Source organism: Schistocerca nitens, chromosome 6, assembly GCF_023898315.1.
Source record: "Schistocerca nitens isolate TAMUIC-IGC-003100 chromosome 6, iqSchNite1.1, whole genome shotgun sequence".
NCBI classification, from domain to species: Eukaryota; Metazoa; Arthropoda; class Insecta; order Orthoptera; family Acrididae; genus Schistocerca; species Schistocerca nitens.
The window spans coordinates 228,285,420-228,309,551 of record NC_064619.1 but is presented as its reverse complement, the minus strand read 5'-3'; the positions used below and the strand labels follow the sequence as shown (position 1 = coordinate 228,309,551).

At 42.9% G+C, this 24,132-nt stretch overlaps 1 protein-coding gene across 1 annotated transcript in view; it reads left to right on the top strand.

The window, feature by feature from the left end:
• LOC126262640 (solute carrier family 52, riboflavin transporter, member 3-B-like) overlaps window positions 1-16,973 on the top strand; it is an 89,009-nt gene extending 72,036 nt beyond the window's left edge. Inside the window, exon 3 of the mRNA XM_049959401.1 lies at window positions 15,090-16,973. Within this exon, the coding sequence (XP_049815358.1) occupies window positions 15,090-15,284 (195 nt within the window). The 3' untranslated portion in view covers window positions 15,285-16,973. The remainder of the gene's footprint in view (window positions 1-15,089) is intronic.
• Window positions 16,974-24,132: the final 7,159 nt, after the last annotated feature.

Genomic DNA, 24,132 nt, shown 5'->3' with positions numbered 1-24,132 from the left:
ACAGGGTGACATGACCGGCTGTTGCAATCAGATAGCCTCTATCGAAGCTATATTTTGTGAGGCTGTGGAGGGTGCAAGACAAAAATTAAGTGATGCAGTTTGTTTGTACAAATAGTATTTGTGCTCCATTACAGAAAAAGTAATGTCTAGAAAAAGATCGATACTGTAGCGCTCAGACGAAAACTATAGCAAGCTCGTCCCCTGCATACAAAATGGTTGTATCATTGTTCATTCCACCTCCACCTTGAGAAAACGAATGTGCCCTGTCTAACGAATATAGGTTACACAGCCGTGTCACTGCTTTGTCCTGGCGACAAAAAATCGTGTTATTTGTGTATTCATTTACTCGTGGTCACTAGTGATAATGTGCTTAAAAGGAGTTATGTAGCTGATCATTCAATTCTGTAGCTTTTTAGAAGACTGAAGACCACTGTAAATTTATTTTAATAATTAATCACAATTTAGAGCACACATTTCATTCTAGAGTCCCGTTTCCTTGTACTCTCGCCGCACACTCGGTAACGTGTCAAAAGTCTGTGTATGACACTGTCCTCTAAGTAGATATTGAACTTAAAATAAATTTACAGCAGTCTTCGAAAGAGTTTTATGCACATTGCATACACATTAACACATATTTGTATGTAGACATATCACATATACATACATATCACACAAACACACACACATGCACGCACGCACGCACGCGTTCACACAACAGAGATTTAGAAAATGCTCACGTAAGTCCATCAGACAGTTTCAACAGAAAGAGACAAAAGATTAACAAATGGTAAGTAGGCCTACTGTCAGAGAATTAAGTCAGCATCCGACCAAGGGCAAAGTGGGCTAAAGAAAGAAAAAGAATCCAAGGCGAAAGAATAAGAGCTGCTTATAAACTCCGATGATTGCAACATAATTGCTTTGCGTGGTCCGATAGCGTCCAATCACACGTAATAATACACTGCACAACAGAAATGATCTCAAATGGAATGATCCTATTACACAAGTAACGGGTAAGGCGAACTCTTGATTGCGGTTTATTGGTAGAATCCTGAAGTGATGCAGTCCTTCAAGAAAGGAAATTGCTTACAATACTTTAGTTCGTCCAGTCTCAGAGTATTGTTCGTCTGTATGGGACCCTTACGAGTTGTGTCTGATTCAAGAAATTGAGAAGGTCCAAAGAAAAGCGGCAAGATTGTGCCTGGTACATTTTGACATAGCGAGAGCGTTACAAATCTCATAGAAAGTTTGAAGTGGGACACACTTTCAGATAGACGACGCGCTAAACGGAAGGAGCTGCTCACTAAATACCGAAATCCGATCTTCGCCGAGGATGTAGAGCATATATTATTACCACCAACTTTCAAATCACGCAGTGATCACCATTCAAACATAAATTAGAGTTCATACTGAGGCGTTCAGACAGTCGTTTTTCCCTCGCGCGATCCGCGAGGGGAACAGAGGGGGGGGGGGGGGGGGGGAATTATGACTTTGGAGCGAGTTGTGCCCTCCGCCACACACCGCTTGGTGGCTAGCGGAGTATATATGTAGATGTAGATGTACTATTAAAGAATCACGTCTTCGAAACATCGTAATCCCATCCACTGTGACGTATTGGTTTGAAATTTTGCTCGATGGTGCCTATAACCTTCCTATGTAAGGATACAAAAGCGTGGCGCCCAGTAACTTCACCCTCAGGTTCGCCGCCCTTCAAATAGTAAGGTGTCGATATCTGCGAAAAAAAGGCCCCAGCTCAAAAGTTCATGTGACCTATCACGTTGGTTAATAATGGCTCATTGTCACCTAGTTTCACCACAACTCTGCCCAGTGCGTCACACGATCTGAAGGTCGTCATATCTCCTCACCCCTTGACGCCTCTGTAATGGAGGTTAGAACCGTGACACCTATAGTTGAAATCACGCGGCTTTCTTATGATCGGCCGAGAGAAACATTCCAGGCACACCGCCCAGAATCGGCACGAAAAGACCGCAGCGTGTGGCGTAAAGGGCGTCAAGGAAACCACCTCTTTCCCCGGGGCGTTGATTCCCACGCATTTCGCTGTCGAAAACGACAGTTCGCGCTGCAGTAAGCAATAGGAAGAACTTCTTCAAGACCTTTGCAATGCTGCCACCCTCTGGAGTTTCAGCCCAAGGATATTGTGGGGCTCAATTCCTACCACGCGTGATCGCACCCATTTGGAGCGGAGCGCGACTGCAATTTTTGTTCTCACGTACTGTTTGGAGACGATAGGAACTGTTCAAAACCATTCGACGACATTTGAAGGTGAGCCGAAGCAGCTAATGGTGATTATGCTTTTTCAGTGCTCCTATTTTTCATCCTTAAATGGCTCTAATCACTGTGGGGCTTAACATCTGAGGTCATCAGTCCCCTAGACTTAGAACTGCTTGAACCTAACTAACCTAAGGACATCACACACATCCATGCAGGATTCTAACCTGCGACCGTTGCATCAGCTTGGTTCCGGACTGAAGCGCCTAGAACCGCTCGGCCACAGCGGACGGCTTTGTATTCTTCTGTGGAGAGTTCATAGGGGTTCAAATGGTTCAAATGGCTCTGAGCGCTATGGGACTTATCTTCTGAGGTCATCAGTCCCCTAGAACTTAGAACTACTTAAACCTAACGAACCTAAGGATATCACACACATCCATGCCCGAGGCAGGATTCGAACCTGCGACCGTAGCGGTCGGAAGGTTCCAGACTGTAGCGCCTAGAACCGCACGGCCACACCGGCCGGCCGTTCATACGGGGCACAACATTGACACATTGCTTGAATAAAATGTCAAAAAGTACCTTTAAGACCTCAGAGCCCTCGGTGGCACCTGCCTAATTTTATTGAGAATTTTAATAATGCACTACTTCAGACAGAATACGCGTCGTTGTCTAGGCGCTTGTAGACAGGCAACCCTTCTCACAGTCTCCGATCCCACACGGCCTATTACCAGGCGTAAGAGTAGCAATGTAGCGACGAAAGAGCAGCGGTGTAGCTTGCCCGATAGCGTCTGGGACTATGGTCGCGGGGTCTTTCTGTACAGGTGCATTTCACGCAAAAAGTTAAGAATCATTCTAACGGTACTCACAGGTATTGTCCATTACGCAGTCTCTCTCATTCGATTTTGAGGAAGCAATTTCGTAAAAAAAAAATTGATTTTTTTCATCTTACAGGCTTATATCACAGCTTGATAATAAACTGGATTTCTTTTCGCTATTGCTCATAGTAGTTGTGATGTTTCGAAACTAAGCGAAACATTTTGAAAAGTTTGCAATAAAATGTAGTTGCTGGCAAGTTTATGGTTGGAGCATTTTAGGTCATACAATTCTGCGTACTAAATGTAGCTAACACAGCAAAATTGTATTTAAAGCTGAAAGACAGCAACAACTCTTTTCATTATCAAGTAAAAAACTGACATATTTGAAAGTTGTCCATGTCGAGACTGGCAGTGACATACCACACGCGAGGCTATTGCAGCCTACTGTGCCTTATTACTTGTCATATCGCTCCTGAGGGAACACTAGTGTCACAAGGATAACGCTCGCATTGCAACATTTAGTATTGAGTGTTGTATCACCTCAGTAAGAATTGTACCTTACTGTCACAGCATCCCACTGCATCCGCGCCCGGGTTCCCGGGTTCGATTCCCGGCGGGGTCAGGGATTTTTCTCTGCCTCGTGATGACTGGGTGTTGTGTGATGTCCTTAGGTTAGTTAGGTTTAAGTAGTTCTAAGTTCTAGGGGACTGATGCCCTTGGATGTTAAGTCCCAGAGTGCTCAGAGCCATTTGAACCATTTGAACCATCCCACTGCATAAGGATACTCACTCATTGTCCACTACCTAAAGTCGCTTGTCGTCTCCTGGGCCACATCCATTGACCTCCTTTGTGGAACCGTCCAGTAATAAAGAATATAGGTTTTTGGTAAACTTCCTGCGCTCATAGCACTACTAGAGATCCCATCCTACAGCTTCATGCGCATGCCGTTTTGTAGTCTGAAGTGGTCATCCTCCAACGCTTCCGTTCTGCGCCGCTGTAACGTAGAAAAAGTCAAATTTTCATTTGTAGCTAAAATTTGCCCATCTGCCCAGTCGACGTCGCTATTCATAGGGTGAATTCTGACATTTAAAGGCTTTTTATTCTCCACTATTTGGTCAGTGAAGAAACTGTGCTTTTAAAGTTTGTGGTAGCCAGATTTTGTGTGGTTACCCTAGATTAAGATAATACCTCTCCTGAGCGTCTCATGGAGTAAGAAGATGTGCCAAATTGTTGCTCATATATTCGTCAATAGCAGATCTTAAATTCTTTCTACTGTTGGTGTATTTGATTTAGTAGGTTATTTTTAAATTTATCCATGTTATATGGATGTTGTTTGAGGTCTGCGACTGTAGTATAAGATTATGTGGAATAATTTTATACTGCTGCAGTCACTTTTTACTAATATTTTATTAGCACTTGGCAGCATGCTGCCGTCATTAGGTGCATTATACAGTTACTTATACATCAGCTGATAGGTTATGTACATTAGCTGTAACGCCGGCCGGTGTGGCCGAGTGGTTCTAGGCGCTTCAGTCTGGAACCGCGCGATCGCTGCGGTCGCAGGTTCGAATCCTGCCTAGGGCATGGGTGTCTGTGGTGTCCTTAGGTTAGTTAGGTTTAAGTAGTTCTAAGTTCTAGGGGACTGATGACCTCAGATGTTAAGTCCCATAGTGCTCAGAGCCATTTACATTAGCTGTATGTGCCAGTTGGGTCAAGAGTCGAAAAGTATACATTTTTGTTGGCGATTTCATTTTCTGGCACACAGAGCACAGCATTTGCACAAATGGCTCTGAGCACTATGGGACTCAACATCTGAGATCATCAATCCCCTAGAACTGAGAACTACTTAAACCTAACCAACCTAAGGACATCACACACATCCATGCCCAGGGCAGGATTCGAACTTGCGACCGTAGCAGTCGCGCGGTTCCGGGCTGAAGCGCCTAGAACCGCTCGGTCACAGCGGCCGGCAGCATTTTCACAAACGTCTGTATAATGCACCTGATTATGGTAGCATGCTGCCGAAATGCATTGTGCTAATAAAATATTAGTAAAAAGTGACTGCAGCGGTATAAAATTATTCCACATAATCTTAGTAGGTTATGTTCTGGCACTGGTTTTCAGACTCTTCCTTTCATTGAACACTCATGAGAAACCAGGCACTGGGCCAATATTTGAGAGAACCATGGTCCAGAACATTGGTCGTGATCCAGGCATCCACGTGTGGATTTTCCATGGCTTTCATAAAGAATTAAATACGAATGCTGCCGCGCGGTCTAAGGCGCACTGCCACAGTTCGCGTGGCTCCCCCCGTTGGAGTCCATAGCAACTTACCACAAAAAAGTACAAATGCTGGAATGTATAAAACACTCATTATCCTTGTTGCGTTGAATTAGAATAAAATTTCATGTCTTTACTGATAACATCCATTGTCTTCATCAGGAACAAATGATTATCGCCATACTGTCAGAGACTGTTACACAGCTTGATCTCTATTGCCAATTTGGTCGAAGAGTCTCAGTAATTTAAACGCTTAAGGCCAGAGTTTTGTTTCATAAAACATAATGTTTCATTCATTCGTAACACTGTGGTCTAAAACAGCCCATATGTCTACATTACGATTTTAATATGCCATCTGCGTTCTGCACAATGCTCGGAAACTGTCCAGATTGGTTGATCGATATAGCTATTCTTCAGTGATAAGACCACTCGTAAATTTCAGGATCCGGACGGCGGAAACTGTACTGGAAAGGATGTAATACTCTCTTACCTTCTTGACTGAAACACTCTCCGTCCGAACAAGTCTCGAAAGGCCCAGATGCACCGACCGACCGTCGTGTCATCCTCAGCGATAGGCTTCACTAGATGCGGATATGGAGGGGCATGTGGTCAGCGTACCGCTCTCCTGGTCGTTGTCGACTCTCGTCACTGGAGCCACTACTGCTCAGTCAGGTAGTCCTCAATTGGCCTCACGAGAACTGAGTGCAACCCGCTCACCAATAGTGCTCTGGAGACTCATCGAAGTGGTAGCCAAGCGTGACGGCACTTAACTTCGGTGATCTGCGGGAAAATAATGTTACCACTGCGGCAAAGCTGTTGGCTCTCGTACCTTCTTGGTTGCTCGGCAAATAGGCCTTCCCAGAACTCTAGCGATTTTGCTAGCTGTAACCCTGGGACACTATCTGTTTTGCCACGTACAGAACCACAGAAAGAAAGAGGCGAGCTGGTTGGAGGGCCCAGCACCTAATGCCCTCAAACTACCTCTGTTTGGGAGAGATCTAGTGACCTTGCTGTCTAAAGCAGGGTTTGGCAAGCACGAAGACAAGAAGTAGAAACTCTCGCTGTGTGTGGGCTGCCATTATCTTGCTGAAATGTAAGCCCAAATTGGCTTGCCATGAAAGGTGACAAAATGGGGCGTACATTGTGGTCGACTTCCCCTGTGCTGCAAGTAAGCCGCATATGTCAACCAAATATATGCTGCTATGAAGCGAAATGGTACCCCAAACCATCATTCCTGGTTGTTGGACCGTATGGTGGGCGACAGTCAAGTTGGTAACCTACTGCTGTCTGGGGAATCTCCAGACATGTTTTTGGGATCGAATCTCATTGAATGGAGTAGAATTGTCTCCAGTGGTAAGTCCCACTTTGAACTAAGCCCCAGTGACCGGCGATGACCAGCCCTAGACAACAGTCGAAGATCAACCTGAGTGTCGCATGTCACATGGCCCTACAACCAGATGTGATGGTCTGGGGTACCATTCCATTTCGTAGAAGGACATCTTCCATTAACGTCTGTGGCATAGTTACAGTACAGCAGCACACTGACGACGTTAAACACTCTGTCTTGTCACCCTTCACGCCAAGCCATCAGCAAGGTAATGACTGCTCACACACAGTGAGAGTTTCAACTGCTTGCCGTCGTGCTTCCAAACCCTGCTTCAGCCAACAAAGCTGTCGGATGTCCCCCCAATTGAGAAACTTTGGACAATTATGAGCAGGGACCTCAGACCAACTCAGGACTTAAAGACCTAATGCACCAGCTGGACTGAGTTTGGCATGATATTCCTCAGGAGAATAGACAATAACTCTGACTGTCAGTGCAAGCCAAATAAGTGCTTGCATAAGGGCCAGAGATGGACCAATTAGTTAATCACTTCCTCAATTTGTGAAGCCCTTCATCTTGAATAAATAACCCAATTTTTCAGAAACTTTAATCATCTGTTTGTCCATACACGTACATCACATCCTTCGATATGTGTCCCATTCGGATAATTCCTTCATAGCACATCCATTTTTTTTAAATTTTCATTTACGTTGGTGTACAGAGCTACAACTATTTCTAACTTTAAGTATGAGGAACTGCCTCTCTTTCAATTTGGCTCTCCCTTTCTCTCTCAGACCTTCATCAGAATTTGCCCTTCATCGCTGGTCTGGTGGACGCTAAGCACAGCTGTTGTTTTTCCATAATCTTCTTTTGGTTCAATGGTTCAAATGGCTCTGAGCACTATGGGACTTAACATCTATGGTCATCAGTCCCCTAGAACTTAGAACTATTTAAACCTAACTAACCTAAGGACACCACACAACACCCAGTCATCAATCCTCTTTTGGTTGTATTTGATAACTTCTCGTTTGTGTTGCCGTCGTCTCAGTTCACTTCTCAGATTTCTTGTGTCTCCTTCAACGCTGGAAGCACTAACAGCTTTTGGATCCCCCATGAGAGACCAGTCTTCACTGCTCCCCAGCGCGGACGTCGTTGGGAGTGACTGAACGACCTGGCTGCAATGCAGTCGAACTCGACGACTCTCTGCAGCGTCTCGGTAAGCAGAGACACTTTATCGATGGCCACAGACAGTGAGGGGACGAGGGCAGCCAGGTCACTTGTGGCAACAGCTAATGCCAGTGCGTCGCTAGGCGGAACAGCCACTGTACGGCGACTCGGCGCAGTGTCCGCGCGGACGGCCGTCGAACCGCTTGCACTCCTGTCTCCTGCCGTTGTGATGTTGTCATCTGTACGGCGCTGATTTTACTCCATAGAAGGATCCGCTGTCCTTCTGGCGTGGCGTCTCGAGCACGCTTTATGGCGCGTAGGGCCCGTCCTGCTTCTTACTCAGGAAGACTGTGGCTGGCGTCTGCTGGGTGTTGTTTACTCTCTCCTCTGTTTGTATAGTTCGCCACGCTGGCGAGCTAACGCGGCCCTAAAACTCTCACAGTCACAATAACCAGCAACCGGCGGACTGCAACAGTTTTTGAACTTGGGTGTGTGCTTCTTCGGTATTGGGTAGTTGGCGCTCGCATGGTTGCCCACACACTGGAGGCATGCTTCTCGGAAGGAGCAGTGGCGTGCCACTTGTCACATCCCTGACAGGGAAAGCACTTAGGCGATGCTCTCTTTTTGAGAAGCGGCTCGACAGTGGATGTGGCATTGGCCACACTGTTCAGTTGAAACAGCTTCCATATGTCCGAGTTGACAGCTATCTCAAGGATCGATGGAGACATCTGGAGGCCATTACCGCACTGCACAGTATACTCTGAAAATTCCAGGTCCCCCAGGTGTACAATGTCGTCAGTGTACTGCTTGAAGACTTCCTTGATGAGCACCTCCAGAATGGTGACGTATGTGTAGAGGACCAGTGTCGCTCCCCAGCTCTTCACCTTCCGGAAGTCTTTACAGTTAGAGGATTGTACACGCCCTGTGTACAGCCCTGCAGTATTGACGGTGTACTTCGCTGTCGTGCACTGGTTGAGACGTTTCAGGAAACATCAACAATCGCCTTTCACTTGTACCACAATGGGAGGTAGCTTCTACGCTGACCGCTTGGCTGTTGACGCTGGGTGGGAGCTGCCCACATCTACATTTGGCTGCTGCCTGGGTAACAGCTGGTTTGGGCTACCTTCTTCTTGTGCAGCATGATATGTGACCTGCTGTCCATGCTGCGATAGAGGTGAACCTACAGATTCTCATCTGGGTTTAATCCAGGGAGTTTGGTGGCCACCGAAGCACGGTTAACTCATCCTGGTGTTCTGCAATCCACTCACATTCACTGCGAGCTGTATGACACATTGCACTACCCTGCTGGTAGATGTAATCTTGCCGAGGAAAAATAAAGTGCTTGCAGGCATGGACAGGGTGTCCAAACGTAGATGCATACTTGTGATGATCCATTGCGCCTTCCAGAATGACGAGACCACAAAAACATTTCCGATTCTATAAAGCTTCCTCCTCCGATATGGATCCATCTGACGATTGTTGCAAAGAGTTTGCTTTCAGACGTTTCACTCCGTAAACGCCAACGGCCATGTGTCCAATGGGGCATAAAGTGTGATTCATCTGTAAAGGCCACCTGTCGCCACACAGTGGACATCCATCTCGGGTACAAGCGTGCAAGTTCCAGCCTTCTTCTCCTTCTGGCTGGTTTGATGCGGCCCGCCATGATTTCCTCTCCTGTGTCAACTCCTTCATCTCAGAGTAGTACTTGCAACCTACTTTCTCAATTATTTGCTGGATATGTTCCATTCTCTGTCTTTCTCTACAGTTTTTGCCCTCTACAGCTCCCTCTAGTACCATGGAAGTTATTCCCTGATGTCTTAATAGATGTCCTACGATCCTGTCCCTTCTTCTTGTCCGTGTTTTCCTGTATTCATTTCCCCGCAAATTCTGCGGACCTCATACCTTACCTTTATCAGTCCACCTAGTTTTCAACATTCGTCTGTAGCACGTCTATTCACCCCTATACATCTTCAAAGGTGTCATTCACGCCTGCCACCTATGGATCGTGGTGCATAAGTTGCCTCACCGTCGGTTTTGGATAGCGCCATGTTGCTATGCACGATATGGTTCAACAGGGGGGCAAGCGAACAGTTTAAAAACTTGTCCGTTTCGGAAATGCTTGCCCCCTTGGCTTGAAAGACAATGATCATGCCCCTTTGAATGTCAGATAAATCGCTCCGTTTTCTGATTACGACAATAACTGCACGCGTTCTGATACGATTTATATACCCTTCACTGCTAATGCTACTTCATGCATTCTGTGAGTGGTAATTGCACTTTGACGTCAAGCATTGGCGGTGGTGACATTAATGTGCCTGGACCGTGTTATTTAATCCGATGGGATCAGTAGCATACGGTTCACTGGCGATACTGTTATCTACAGGGATATACGGTAGTTTTATAATTGTTAAGAAATATAGAAACACAGGAAGAGTTTCCACTTGGTGTAATGAACAGACCCTCTATTTAAATGTTGATGATCGCCCGATAATTCTCATAACAAAGAGAAAGAATGCTATAGTATCTGATGACAGGATTAGGGGTCAGCATTTGTTACTCATCATATACTTCGTTTAAATCTGTAGGGGTAACATCAAGGAATGATGTGAAGTAGGAGCAACATGTAAGAACAGCAGCAGAGAAGGCAATTGAAAGATGTTTGTACATTGGGAGGGGGCTGGCGGTAGGGTAAGGGTAGGTGCATCTGTATAGAAAATCATGCATATGTAGCTCGTGAAACCAGTGCCAGTTTATTATTCCAATATCTTGATTCCTGCTGAAGTAGGCAAGATATCAGACATCAAAATAATTAAGAGAAGTGATGTAAGGATCGCAACAGGTCGGTATAGTCCGTATCAGTGTGTGACACAGATCCTTCGAGATCTTACATCTGAATCTTTGTAAGAAAGCAACGTTGTGCCCGTGACATATTTTCGGCAAATTTAGAGAACTGGTATCGGAGGAAGACTGTGATAATTCTGCTACCACCATTGTGCGGGATGGATATGTGTCATGAGAGAGTAAAATAACCGTGATAGGCATCGTACCAAGTCAAATAGAGCACTCCATAGATGTGGTAAAGCAGCATTCGCTGGACTCTTGCCTCATCATTCATGTGGTTCGGCTTCACTGTACCAACAGTACCATCAGTAGTTTTCACGTCGGTGAACACTCACAGAGTGGGGCTCAACAGAAGTGTGGCCCTACCACGTGGATAAAGAAAGATAGTAGTTTGGTATTTCGCAGCACGTTCGACCTGCTGTCCAAATGTTGACCCACAATGAAGCCTGTTTCAAACTCTGCCAACTGCTGTTAACGCTGTCTCACATGAATACGTAGCATCCCGTACCGCTTACAGTGATTACTCAACATGACACACTACTCACGCGCCTTACGTATCCTGATAGGCCTTGTGACACCATTAGACACGAACAACACTAACGCGTTCTGGTGACTATTCTACCTCTCACAGAAAACTGCATCACCTATCACTGACAAATCCATCGATAGTGTGTACGTGTACGATGTTACGTTGTCTTCTGACCATGCCTTCTGGGTGCTTCACTTTTTTTGTCAGACGTTGTAAGTGGAACGTTGACGTTTAGGTCTTAACACGAAATGCAAAAAAGTAGCGTTGTACTGAAGTCTTGAGATACTCCCCATTTGATGTTAGTTATATACCGAGTATGCTGTGCTCACTACATAGATCTACCAGGAGCATGAGATGCGATGGCGTCGAATGGTGATATGCGTCCAACTGCAGACACGGTTTCGGCCGCACTGTCGACGGGACGAGGAGAAGGTAGCACCTCCGACGTGTCACGTGGCTTAACCCTCGTTCCAAAATGTCAGGAGTGTCGTGAGCGTGCCCTATGTTTTTAGGGGCGCGCAACTTAGAGAACGGTGTAGTGGATTGCCGTCCAGCGGACTTCGCTTCGTTGACGGCCCCATCTGACCCCGCACGGCCTGCGAATGTGGACATGGACATGGGCGGTATGCAGAAAAGTCTCAACGCTAGAAAATTGTAGCGAAATGGAAGTCCTGCAGAGAAATGACATTTGGTTTGGAGAGTGGAAATTGGTCATCAACATAAACAAATGTAATCTATTGCGAAAAGATCGACAGAAAGACCCGTTATTGTATGATCATACGATTGCAGAACAATCAGCTACTCCCATATAATATCTAGGAGCTATCAAAGTTTGTTATATACTCAAAAGATCCGCGATGTACACATATCAAAAAAATTTTTACATCACTCCAGTTCCCAGAACCCCTGAAGATAGACGTTGACTCTGGATATTATATCACAGACACTGTCAATTTGACTATTCAGAGATGTCACTAAACCCGCCCAAAGATGGAGACAAGCATGCATGAGCAGCGCCTATTACAAGGAGGGGGTCCGACAGCCTATCGGTTCCAGTCATTCCACCAGGAAGGAGGTACATGGCTCGTGTTGTCTGTAGTTCAACCATGCCTAGACGCTCAATTCCGCGGTTCGATCGCGTCCGCATTGTTACTTTGTGCCAGGATGGGCTCTCAACAAGGGAAGTGTCCAGGCGTCTCTGAGTGAACCAAAGCGATGTTGATCGGACATGGAGGAGATACAGAGATACACTAATTGCCGATGACATGGTTCGCTCAGGTCGCCCAAGGGCTACTGTTGCAGTGGATGACCGCTACCTACGGATTATGGGTCGGGGGAACCCTGACAGCAACGCCACCATGTTGAATAATGCTTTTCGTGCAGCCACAGGACGTCGTGTTACCACTCCAATTGTGCGCAATAGGCGGCATCATGCGCAACTTCACTCTCGACGTCCAATGCGAGGTCCATCTTTGCAACCACGACACCAAGCAGCGCGGTACACATGGGCCCAAAAACATGCCAAATTGACCGCTTAGGACTGGCATCACGTTCTCTTCACCGATGAGTTTCGCTTATGCCTTCAACCAGACAATCGTCGGAGACGTGTTTGGAGGCAACCTGGTCAGGCTGACCGCCTTAGACACACTGTCAGCGGGTGCAGATAGGTGCAGGTTCCCTGCTGTTTTGGGGTGCCATTATGTGGGGCTGACGTACGCCGCTGGTGGTCATAGAAGACCCCGTAACGCCTGTACAACACGTGAATGCCGTCCTTCGACCGATAGGGCAACCATATCAGCAGCATATTGGGGAGGCATTCGTCTTCGTGGACGACAATTCGCGCCCCCATCGTGCACATCTTGTGAATAACTTCCTTCAGGGTAACGACATTGCTCGACTAGAAGGCCAGCATGTTCTCCTGACATGAACTCTGTAGAACATGCCTAGGATAGATTGAAAAGGGCTGTTTATGGACGACGTGACCCACCAACCACTCTGAGTGATCTACACCAAATCGCCGTTGAGGAGTGGGACAATTGGACCAACAGTGCCTTAATGAACTTGAGGATAGTATGCCACGACGAATACAGATATGCATCAATGCAAGAGAATGTGCTGCTGGGTATTAGAGACACACACACACGCACACACACACACACACACACACACACACACACACACATACACGCACACAAAGAGTAGTGCCTAGAAGCAGTATAGAGATACATAAATCGCAGCTTAATACCATGTTATTTAGTCAGGAAGATGCGTATGAGGACGTCTTTTTACAAGATCAATGAGATGGTTACCTAAATAGAAAAGTGTGTAAACAAAGCACACGTAGGTTGCTTGCCATAAGATGCAAGTGTTATTAGTTATCTCTGATTGTGACCAAAAGAATCGAGTTTGTGTAAAAATAAAAATTGTGTCTATTATTATTTATCAAAACTGCTTTACATATCAAGTACACAACACGTGTGACACTATTGTCGTAACTTATTTGTTTTATAGCAATAAAAAAATACTCTTGGATCACATATTGATACCACAACTGAAACAATCGTGTTACATGATTGATTAGTTGCGGTTGGCCCATGAAGCGGCTGCAGAAATACAAATTACCCACTGGATAATTTCAGAAGCTTCTTGACGCTGGACTCATACGATGTGCTTTTCTACAAGAAGAAAACAACGCCTGGAAACGATAGCGAACTGCAGAGAATCGCAGTCTCATACAGGGACCTGTATTCAAGTACTGCACATAAACAGGCCAAGAAATCCATAATGTACAATTCTACTATTGATGACAAATCACTAGAAACAGTAATTACCGTAAAACGTCTGGAAGCAACCATCCGGAGTGACCAAAAACGGAATAACTACATAAAGCATATAAGCAGAACAGCATACGTAGGGCACAGATTCACTGAAGGTATCTTAAGGAAATGTAATCCATTCATAAAAGAAGTGAGTAACAAAACACTAGCCGATTATTTTTTTTCTTTTTAGTATTTCTCGTTAGCTTTAGACCGTTAACAGATCACATTAATAGAAGAGACAGACGAGGTCCAATGAAGAGCAGCATGCACGTGATCGTTTAGTTGACGTGAGAACATTATGGCGATGCTAAACAATCTCCTGTGGTACAGAAGAGTTGAAGTGCCTGATGGATTTGTTTCTCAGTCGACATCCAATGATTACATGAATATTTTAGTGTGAACGAAATAGAACGGAAACGGGGTGGCAAAGAGGTATGAAGGAAACAATGGCTTCCAGCCACACAGGGGAATGCGGCAATGCAATGGAGAGAGCTGAAAATTTGTGATGTAGGAAGTCTCGAACACGAATGCTACACTTCCGTATGGTTGTAATAGCTGTCTCGGCCATCCGGACAGGCTTTCTGTAAGACTAAATTTCTACCTTTCCAATCGCAGCACCGCAATGACCCCACTAACACCCTACTAACAAATTTCTGATTCCCGTAGCAGTTTGGTCGTTGGTAGTCCATCTGCACCGAAACTTTTTCGTCGCGTAGCTGTCGCACCCATGAATTATACATATGAGTGATGTCTGTTTTGTCAGACACATCTGACAGAACAGACACCACTCATATCTGTAATCCAACGACTAAGAAGTCACTGAATTCTCCTGACCAACCCATTTTGCTGCCTCTCTACTGACAACACATTACTCCTCACCTCCTTTTATACTGGCGGATCCGCCTCTCATGACATTTAGCGGTTAATTCCACATTACATACGGTTGTCCGGATACTTCTGATCAGATATTGTATCTATGAAGATGTTGCATACTGTTGTGTCTTTCTACAAAAGATGTACGAACGTTACCTCACTTCAGTACTTATTCCTAAAACTAACAAGCACCTACATTTGCTTGATTGCAGGTCATATCGTGGATAATCTTCACTGGGGGAATTTCGTACATCAAGATGGCGATAGCGTCCATTTTCCGGTCAGAAGGAGGCCGCAGTCTGTTCTGGTGCGGCGCCGTGCAGCAACTCGGCTCTGCCATATCTTCTGTGGTCACTTTCAGCGTTGTGAACTACGCTGACATCTTCCACTCATACACCCCATGCTGAACTGTTGTATGGGCAGTGTGTTGCCCAGTGAATAAACGTGTCACAGCGCTGTGAAACTGCAAATAATGGTAAAACTAGAAATAAATCTCCGTACTATGTGTATCCTGACGTTTAAAATAAATAATATGCAGTGTGCTGTAAAAGACTCAATATTACTGCATAAAATTCACTGGGGAAAGAAAAGGAAGAAGAAGTAGAGTACAGTGTGACTTAAAATGTTGTGGACATGCCCAGCGTCCTAAACGCTGTTAGCTCCACATATTAGAATGTCTGCAGCTTATCTGTCTCACTATTACTGACCAATTTTGTTTTGTTTTTACAACATACCACAATCACATACAGCTAATAAAGGGTATTTAACGTAATGTATATTTTAATACGATTGGATGCTGATCATTTACAGATGAGATTGTATGATGGTAAAAACATTTAATATAGAAACAGAAGTAATTACGTATTTATTTTAAATTGCATAAAGCACAATCTGTGAAATGAAAATGAAATAAGAGAAGGAGTAAAGAAGAAATATTTTTACTTGCAATTAAATGTAGTTTTACTAACTATTAAAGATTATATATCAGGGGTAAGTTGTTGAAGTTTATACATCCATTGTTATTCACTTCCTCCTGAATTAGTCAGTTCTGATGACTAGTACTGACAGTCGTTTTGTTACCAGTTACTCAAGGTATGGACATCATACACACAGTAAAGCTTTATTTACTACAAAATTCATGAAAGATATAGTGAGCAATAAAAATGTTTATCTCCTTAAACTTTTGTGTACAATTTGATTCTGTGTGAAAAACGAAAACTTTCTTTCTTAAATATGAAGGAATTTAATTTAAATGGCATTAATGAATGAAAATATGCAAAATATATTACCATACTGATTACTTTCTCTCTGGGATTTGCAGTGACTTTATCTCAGTTCTTTTATTTGCCTTATAATGTTTTTATCAGTTTCATTCTAAATGATAAGTATTCCCAAAAAATTTTGAAGACTTCTTGCCAGTGTGCTGAACTTGTAATTGCTTTTCTACTTCATTCAGTATTAATTAGAGTTTTTAAAAAATTAGCATAGAGACAAACTGCAGACAACCAAGGAATAATTTTCTTAAAGGTATTATGTCCAATTTCTTCTATTGCTGCACGTCAAATACCATTGCTTGTAAAACTTGTCTAACGTACCAAACAATTTTTTTCTTTTTATACATCAAACAATTAAATGGAAAGTTAGCTCTATAAATGTGGAATGTAACAGGAAAATTGTGGCAATCTGTTCGCGATTTCCCACAGGCATCAAGTCTCTCTGTCTTCATTTTTTGTAGTATGCAATGCAAATGTCCACATTTTTTTTCATAACATACAGCATGAGCCACATCTTGTTTCCTACAGTCCGAGTTGTTGAGATGTATACAGCTGTATTCCTTGGCCAGATTACGAAAAACAACGGATTGTACATTTTCTCTCTTATTGCTTACTGAAAATTAATGGTGAATGTGTAGATAGAGTTGTCTGTTGAACGACCATAGCAGAACACAAATTATTGTGGACTGTTTATATTATCATAGATGAGGTAGGATACTGTTCTGAAATACATAAGAGTCTTTAAAAAGAAAAAGAAGAATATTATTATGTAAGTAATCAAACGTGTTAGTAATTAATTAAATCTGTCCAAAGGTTTGAACTACAGCATCTTTTAATATTTCCACAAATAATTGTCTTACGTTCAAGAAAATAAATGAGAGATTTACAGATGACGAAATTTTTTTTGGAATTTTCTGTGCCACTTACCTTTATCAGTTAAATCATTTGACATTATTTCTCCTACATTTAATAAATGATATAACTAATACCTACAACTTGTGAATTATTTACATTCATTCTATTCAAGAGTGTATGGTAATACATCCCATCCCCACTGTCGATCTCTGCCTGAGGTTATTGCCCACGACTCATTACTTCGACTGACGGTGCCAGTACCTAGCTGGAATAAGCGAATATGATACTATCGCCAGATAAATGATATTGAAAGATGGTTCCAGAAGAGTACCTGCCGGCATTAATCAAAACAGAAATGCTCCAGATCTCAGTGCAAAGTCTGGATCCTATTTGCAGAGTTCGATAATGTGACACTGTATCGATGTCGGAGCTGCAAGATGGGTGCAGTTACCAACATACAATCTACTGTATGGGCTGGTCATAAAAATAATTCACAAACACACGAATCTAGTGAGACCAGCATCCATAAGTTAGGAAGAGAAGAACATAAAAGAAATCCATCGAGTAAGGGACATATTAGGGACCCAAATGTGCAAAGGTTTTGTTAGACACGGAGTCCTCTTGCATCCTGCTGTGTTATTTGGTGTAGCGAGAACATCATTGGCCCGCCTACCTGACGTCAGAAGCAGAGGCTCGTCCTTTATGGAAACTGGCGGATTTCCTCTGCAACGCTCTCCGTTTATAAGTGATCTCTTATTCCTTCACCAAAACCGTTGACCTTCCTTCGGTTGGCTCTAGGGAATCTGTTGCACTGGCCCCTGACAGGTTGCCAACCCAATTAGAGCCGTAAGCACGTTCCTCCAACAGGAACGTAGGAAGAATTTGATTCTATTAAGTTTCCTGGTAAGGTCGATTTTTACACAAGGCCTGTGGCTGATATTAGCTCGGTCTTCTTCGCCAAGTCTGAACTTATTGATTTTTCTCTCATTTCTTATCCCAAGAAATGACCATTAAGCAACTTCCCCTCGCCCCCAACGCTCGGCCGTGAGTCATATGTTGCTAAATGTTTATCTTGCTGTTCCTGTGCCGTATATATATATATATATATATATATATATATATATATATATATATATATATATATATATATATATATCACATCCATTATTGTGTGACCGAATCAAATTATTCGTATCACTACAAGTGACATGATTGTGTCCTCTTTTCTGCTGTCGTATGTGTTGTTTTACTTCGTTCCACAGACATCCAACTGTGTTGTCTATACCATTAATTGATATATAATGAAGAAATTTTCTTTCACAATATACAGGGTTACTTGGAAGCACTGAAATGTGTATCTTCCATGAGAAATAGTAGTTTGTTTCGAATGTTTGCATGGAGATAAAAATTTCGCTACAAATTTATACTGCTCATGTTTTGAAGGCTGCACCGCCATGTCAGATGCCCCAAAACATTAGCAGATTATTGTTTACATGAAGTATGATTATGACTGTTTTTTGATCGTTACTTCTGTCGTGTTCACCACAGAATACCAAAATATCAGAAGCATAAGGCACATGTTACGACGCCGAAACAGAGACCGACAGTAGCACTTTGAGTGGCCTAGCAGTGAATTTCGAATTTGGAACAATATGGCGCGATTATGTGTGCTCCTGTTTTGCGAAATACCAGTATTAGATGATAATATTTTTCTTTTATTTTTTATGGATGGGTCTGGTAGTCTGGTGGTAGAGGGTATATTTTTGTAAAACCCAATATGGCCATTATCATATAATCAAGAAGAAATTCTGTGCCTGATTACGACCTTCTTGTGTATATTGCACTCTGTCAATTGCACTGTAAATATGTTCCTCATATTTTGCGTAATTTCTGCTCTCACATGTAATATTAGATGAGATAAATGATTCAATATGTATTTTTGTTTCATTTGAAACAGAAGCTGGTTTTGTAGCACGTTGTTCTGTTGACTCATGATAATCTGGTACTGGTTACGAATCCGTATGTGAACGGCTCGATTTAAATGCACTGTAAGTATATTGCTCGTATTGAACGTTAATTTTGCTACCATCCGTTTTCCGGACTCTCCCATTTAATGGGGGCAACCGAAATTTTCATTGACTTCTGCTACAATGTAATGTTAGTGTTGTTGCTGTTGTTGTTGTCTTCATTCCTGAGACTGGTTTGATGCAGCTCTCCATGTTACTCTATCCTGTGCAAGCTTCTGCAACCTACATCCTTCTGAATCTGCCTGGTGTATTCATCTCTTGGTCTCCCTCTACGATTTTTACCCTCCACGCTGCCCTCCAGTACCAAATTGATGATCCCTTGATGCCTCAGAACATGTCCTACCAACCTATCCCGTCTTCTAGGCAAGTTGTGCCACAAACTTCTCTTCTCCCCAATCCTATTCAACACCTCCTCATTAGTTATGTGATCTACCCATCTAATCTTCAGCATTCTTCTGTAGCACCACATTTCGAAAGCTTCTATTCTCTTCTTGTCTAAACTATTTATCGTCCGTGTTTCACTTCCATACATGGCTACACTCCATACAAATACTTTCAGAAACGACTTCCTGACACTTAAATCTATACTCGATGTTAACAAATTTCTCTTCTTCAAAAACGCTTTCCTTCCCATTGCCAGTCTACATTTTATATCCTATCTACTTCGACCATTATCAGTTATTTTGCTCCCCAAATAGCAAAACTCCCTTACTACTGTGAGTGTCTCATTTCCTAATCTAATACCCTCAGCATCACCCGACTTAATTCGACTACATTCCATTATCCTCGTTTTGCTTTTGTTGATGTTCATCTTATATCGTCCTTTCAAGACACTATCCATTCCGTTCAACTGCTCTTCCAAGTCCTTTGCTGTCTCTGACAGAATTTCAATGTCATCGGCGAACCTCAAAGTTTTTATTTCTTCTCCATGGATTTTAATACCTACTCCGAATTTTTCTTTTGTTTCCTTCACTGCTTGCTCAATATACAGATTGAATAACATCGGGGAGAGGCTACAACTCCGTCTCACTCCCTTCCCAACCACTGCTTCCCTTTCATGCCCCTCAACTCTTATAACTGCCATCTGGTTTCTGTACAAATTGTAAATAGCCTTGCGCTCCCTATATTTTACCCCTGCCACCTTCAGAATTTGAAAGTGAGTATTCCAGTCATCATTGTCAAAAACTTTCTCAAAGTCTACAAATGCTAGAAACGTAGGTTTGCCTTTCCTTAATCTAGCTTCTAAGATAAGTCGTAGGGTCAGTATTGCCTCACGTGTTCCAATATTTCTACGGAATCCAAACTGATCTTCCCCGAGGTCGGCTTCTACTAGTTTTTCCATTCGTCTGTAAAGAATTAGTGTTAGTATTTTGCAGCTGTGGCTTATTAAACTGATTGTTCGGTAATTCTCACATCTGTCAACACCTGCTTTTTTTTGTGATTGGAATTATTGTATTCTTCTTGAAGTCTGAGGGAATTTCGACTCTCTCATACATCTTGCTCACCAGGTGGTAGAGTTTTGTCTGGACAGGCTCTCCCAAGGCCTTCAGTAGTTCTAATGGAATGTTGTCTACTCCCGGGGCCTTGTTTCGACTCAGGTCTTTCAGTGCTCTGTCAAACTCTTCACGCAGTATCATATCTCCCATTTCATCTTCATCTACATCCTCTTCCATTTCCATAATATTGTCCTCAAGTACATCGCCCTTGTATAGATCCTCTATATACTCCTTCCACCTTTCTGCTTTCCCTACTTTGCTTAGAACTGGGTTTCCATCTGAGCTCTTAATATTCATATAAGTGGTTCTCTCTACTCCAAGGGTCTATTTAATTTTCCTGTAGGCAGTATCTATCTTAACCTTAGTGTGACAAACCTCTACATCCTTACATTTATCCTCTATCCATCCCTGCTAAGCCATTTTGCACTTCCTGTCTATGTCATTTTTGAGACGTTTGTATTCCTTTTTGCCTGCTTCATGTACTGCATTTTTATATTTTCTCCTTTCATCAATTAAATTCAATATTTCTTCTGTTACCCAAGGATTTCTACTAGCCCTCGTCTTTTTACCTACTTGGTCCTCTTCTGCCTTCACTACTTCAACCCTCAAAGCTACCCATTCATCTTCTGCTGTATTTCTTTCCCCATTCCTGCCATTTGTTCCCTTACACTCTCCCTGAAACTCTGTACAACCTCTGGTTTAGTCAGTTTATCCAGGTCCCATCTCCTTAAATCCCCACCTTTTTGCAGTTTCTTCAGTTTTAATCTACAGTTCATAACCAATAGATTGTGGTCAGAGTCCACATCTGCCCCTGGAAATGTCTCACAATTTAAAACCTGTTTCCTAAATCTCTGTCTAACCATTATATAATCTATCTGAAATCTGTCGGTATCTGCAGGCTTCTTCCATGTATACAATCTTCTTTTATGATTCTTGAACCAAGTGTCAGCTATGAATAAGTTGTGCTCTGTGAAAAATTCTACCAGGCGGCTTCCTCTTTCATTTCTTAGCCCCAGTCCATATTCACCTACTACGCTGCCTTCTCTCCCTTTTCCTACTACCGATTTCCAGTCACCCATGACTATTAAATTTTCGTCTCCCTTCACTCCCCGAATAATTTCTTTTATTTCGTCATACATTTCTTCAATTTCTTCGTCATCTGCAGAGCTAGTTGGCATATAATCTTGTACTACTGTAGTAGGCGTGGGCTTCATGTCTATCTTGGCCACAATAATGCGTTCACTATGCTGTTCGTAGTGGCTTACCCGCATTCCTATTTTTTTATTGATTATTAAACCTTTTCCTGCATTACCCCTATTTGACTTTGTGTTTACAACCCTGTATTCGCCTGACCAAAAGTCTTGTTCCTCCTGCCACCGAATTTCACTAATTCCCACTATATCTAACTTTAACCTATCCATTTCCCGTTTTAAATTTTTTAATCTACCTGCCCGATTAAGGGATCTGACATTCCACACTCCGATCCGTACAACGACAGTTTTCTTTCTCCTGATAATGACGTCCTCTTGAGTAGTCCCCGCCCGGAGATCCGAATGAGGGACTATTTTACCTCTGGAATATTTTACCCAAGAGGACGCCATCATCATTAAGCATACAGTAAAGCCGCTTGCCCTCGGGAAAAATTACGGCTGTAGTTTCCCCTTGCTTTCAACCGTTCGCAGTTCCAACACAGCAAGCCTGTTTTGGTTAGTGTTACAAGGCCAGATCAGTCAATCATCCAGACTGTTGCCCCTGCAACTACTGAAAAGGCTGCTGCCGCTCTTCAGGAACCATGCGTTTGTCTGCCCTCTCAACAGATACCCCTCCTTTGTGGTTGCACCTACGGTACGGCTATCTGTATCGCTGAGGCACGCAAGCCTTCCCACCAACGCCAAGGTCCATGGTTCATGGGGCGGGGGGGGGGGGCGTTAATGTTAGTTGTACCTGTTGAAAACATGGGAAACATCTGTGTAACTACTGCCACATTTTAGCATTTGCAAGGAAGACTGAATACTACAAGGCATACTTATCCACAGCTACAGCACTCTCTATACGCCATTGTGAAATGCTTGGCATTCAGTGGCAAGGAGCAACATCTCTCAAACCAGAATTACACATTCCGTGACAAGATGTAATGAAGGTGAATACCAGCTCTGTCAAAACCTGCTAACACAGAGATCTCCAATAAATGCGAGATAGTACGGGAAACAGATGCAAACAAAAATATAAGTACTCTGCTTAACACGCATTTAAATCGAGCAGTTCATACAGTGTTTTGTAAGCACTAACAAATATGCAAAAGTTCACAGAACGCTGAGGAAACCAGCTTCTGTTTTGTATTAAACAAAACCAAATATGGAACCCCCCCCCCCCCTAATATTAGGGATGTGAGCAGAACTCAGTCACAATACAAGCATCATATTTACAGTGCAGCTGAAAGCGTGCACTACACACGAGAAGTCGTAATCAGAAGCACATTGTAACTACGAAACAAAAACAAACATGAAATACTAAAAAAAGTGAGATGAAGGACTGATAAACTTGCAGCGCTCCAACTGGCCTGGCAGTGAACTTAGGCCCTGTTACCGGAAGTCATTATATGAGTTTCACCGCCATGGTGTCCACGCAGCACTTGTTTTAAATAGTAGATGTTACATTTCTTACGCCAGGAAGGCATTTCTTAAATGCGTATCTGATCGGGTAATACGGCGCATTTGCCTTTGTAAATGTAATTTCCTTCTTGTTTATACATTTCGAATAACCAAGAAGAGAAGTATGGAGGTATACCTCCATGCAGAACTAAGCTGTTGTTCTATTAGACCGTCACTGCGTAAGTGTCGTAGTTTACTCATCTTCTCGTTCTGAAATCTATAAGTTTCATACAGTGTGTGGCCAATAACAGCTAAAAAAGGTAAATGCATTTTTGCAAGCATTTTTCAGTAACTTGAAATGCAATAAATGTCACCAGTAGGCAGTTCTAAAGCTATTAATGAGCATGTAAACTAAAATCTGCTATATTAGTTAGTGCAAAAGACCACATTCTGAATAAAGAAATGGCCTCAATAGCCTAGATCCTGAGAAATAGATATTTTGCTTCAACAATTAGGCCTATGTAGCTCGTTCTTTTAGTAACCACAGCCTATCCTCTATAACATAAACATGCTTCTTAATCAGATGCTTCACATATATTTTAATAAATGTTTAATTAACAACATTTCATTTCACACTTGGTTTTCATTCTAAATTATTGTATCTTTTTAACAGTAGCTAATTTGCTTCAATTCATAGAATATTTCTTACTAGGACTTCGTAGTGTAAGTTTGTCAGGAATAACCTGCTTGATTTTACTTTCTAATTTCATCTTGAGGCTTTTGAATTACCTAAGTCTACATCAGACTTTGTGATAAACCAACAATAACACTAGTATGACGTGTAACTACTATTTTATTTATTCATTAATCCATTCATCATACAGAAGATCAGATCTGGCATAATGTGCTTGCCAGATACGATCATAAGCGATCCAGATCCATTTTCTACTTGGAGCTGTTTTCTTCTCCTTTTAAGTTTCATCTTATAAGGCGGCAGCTTTGTGTTACTGGC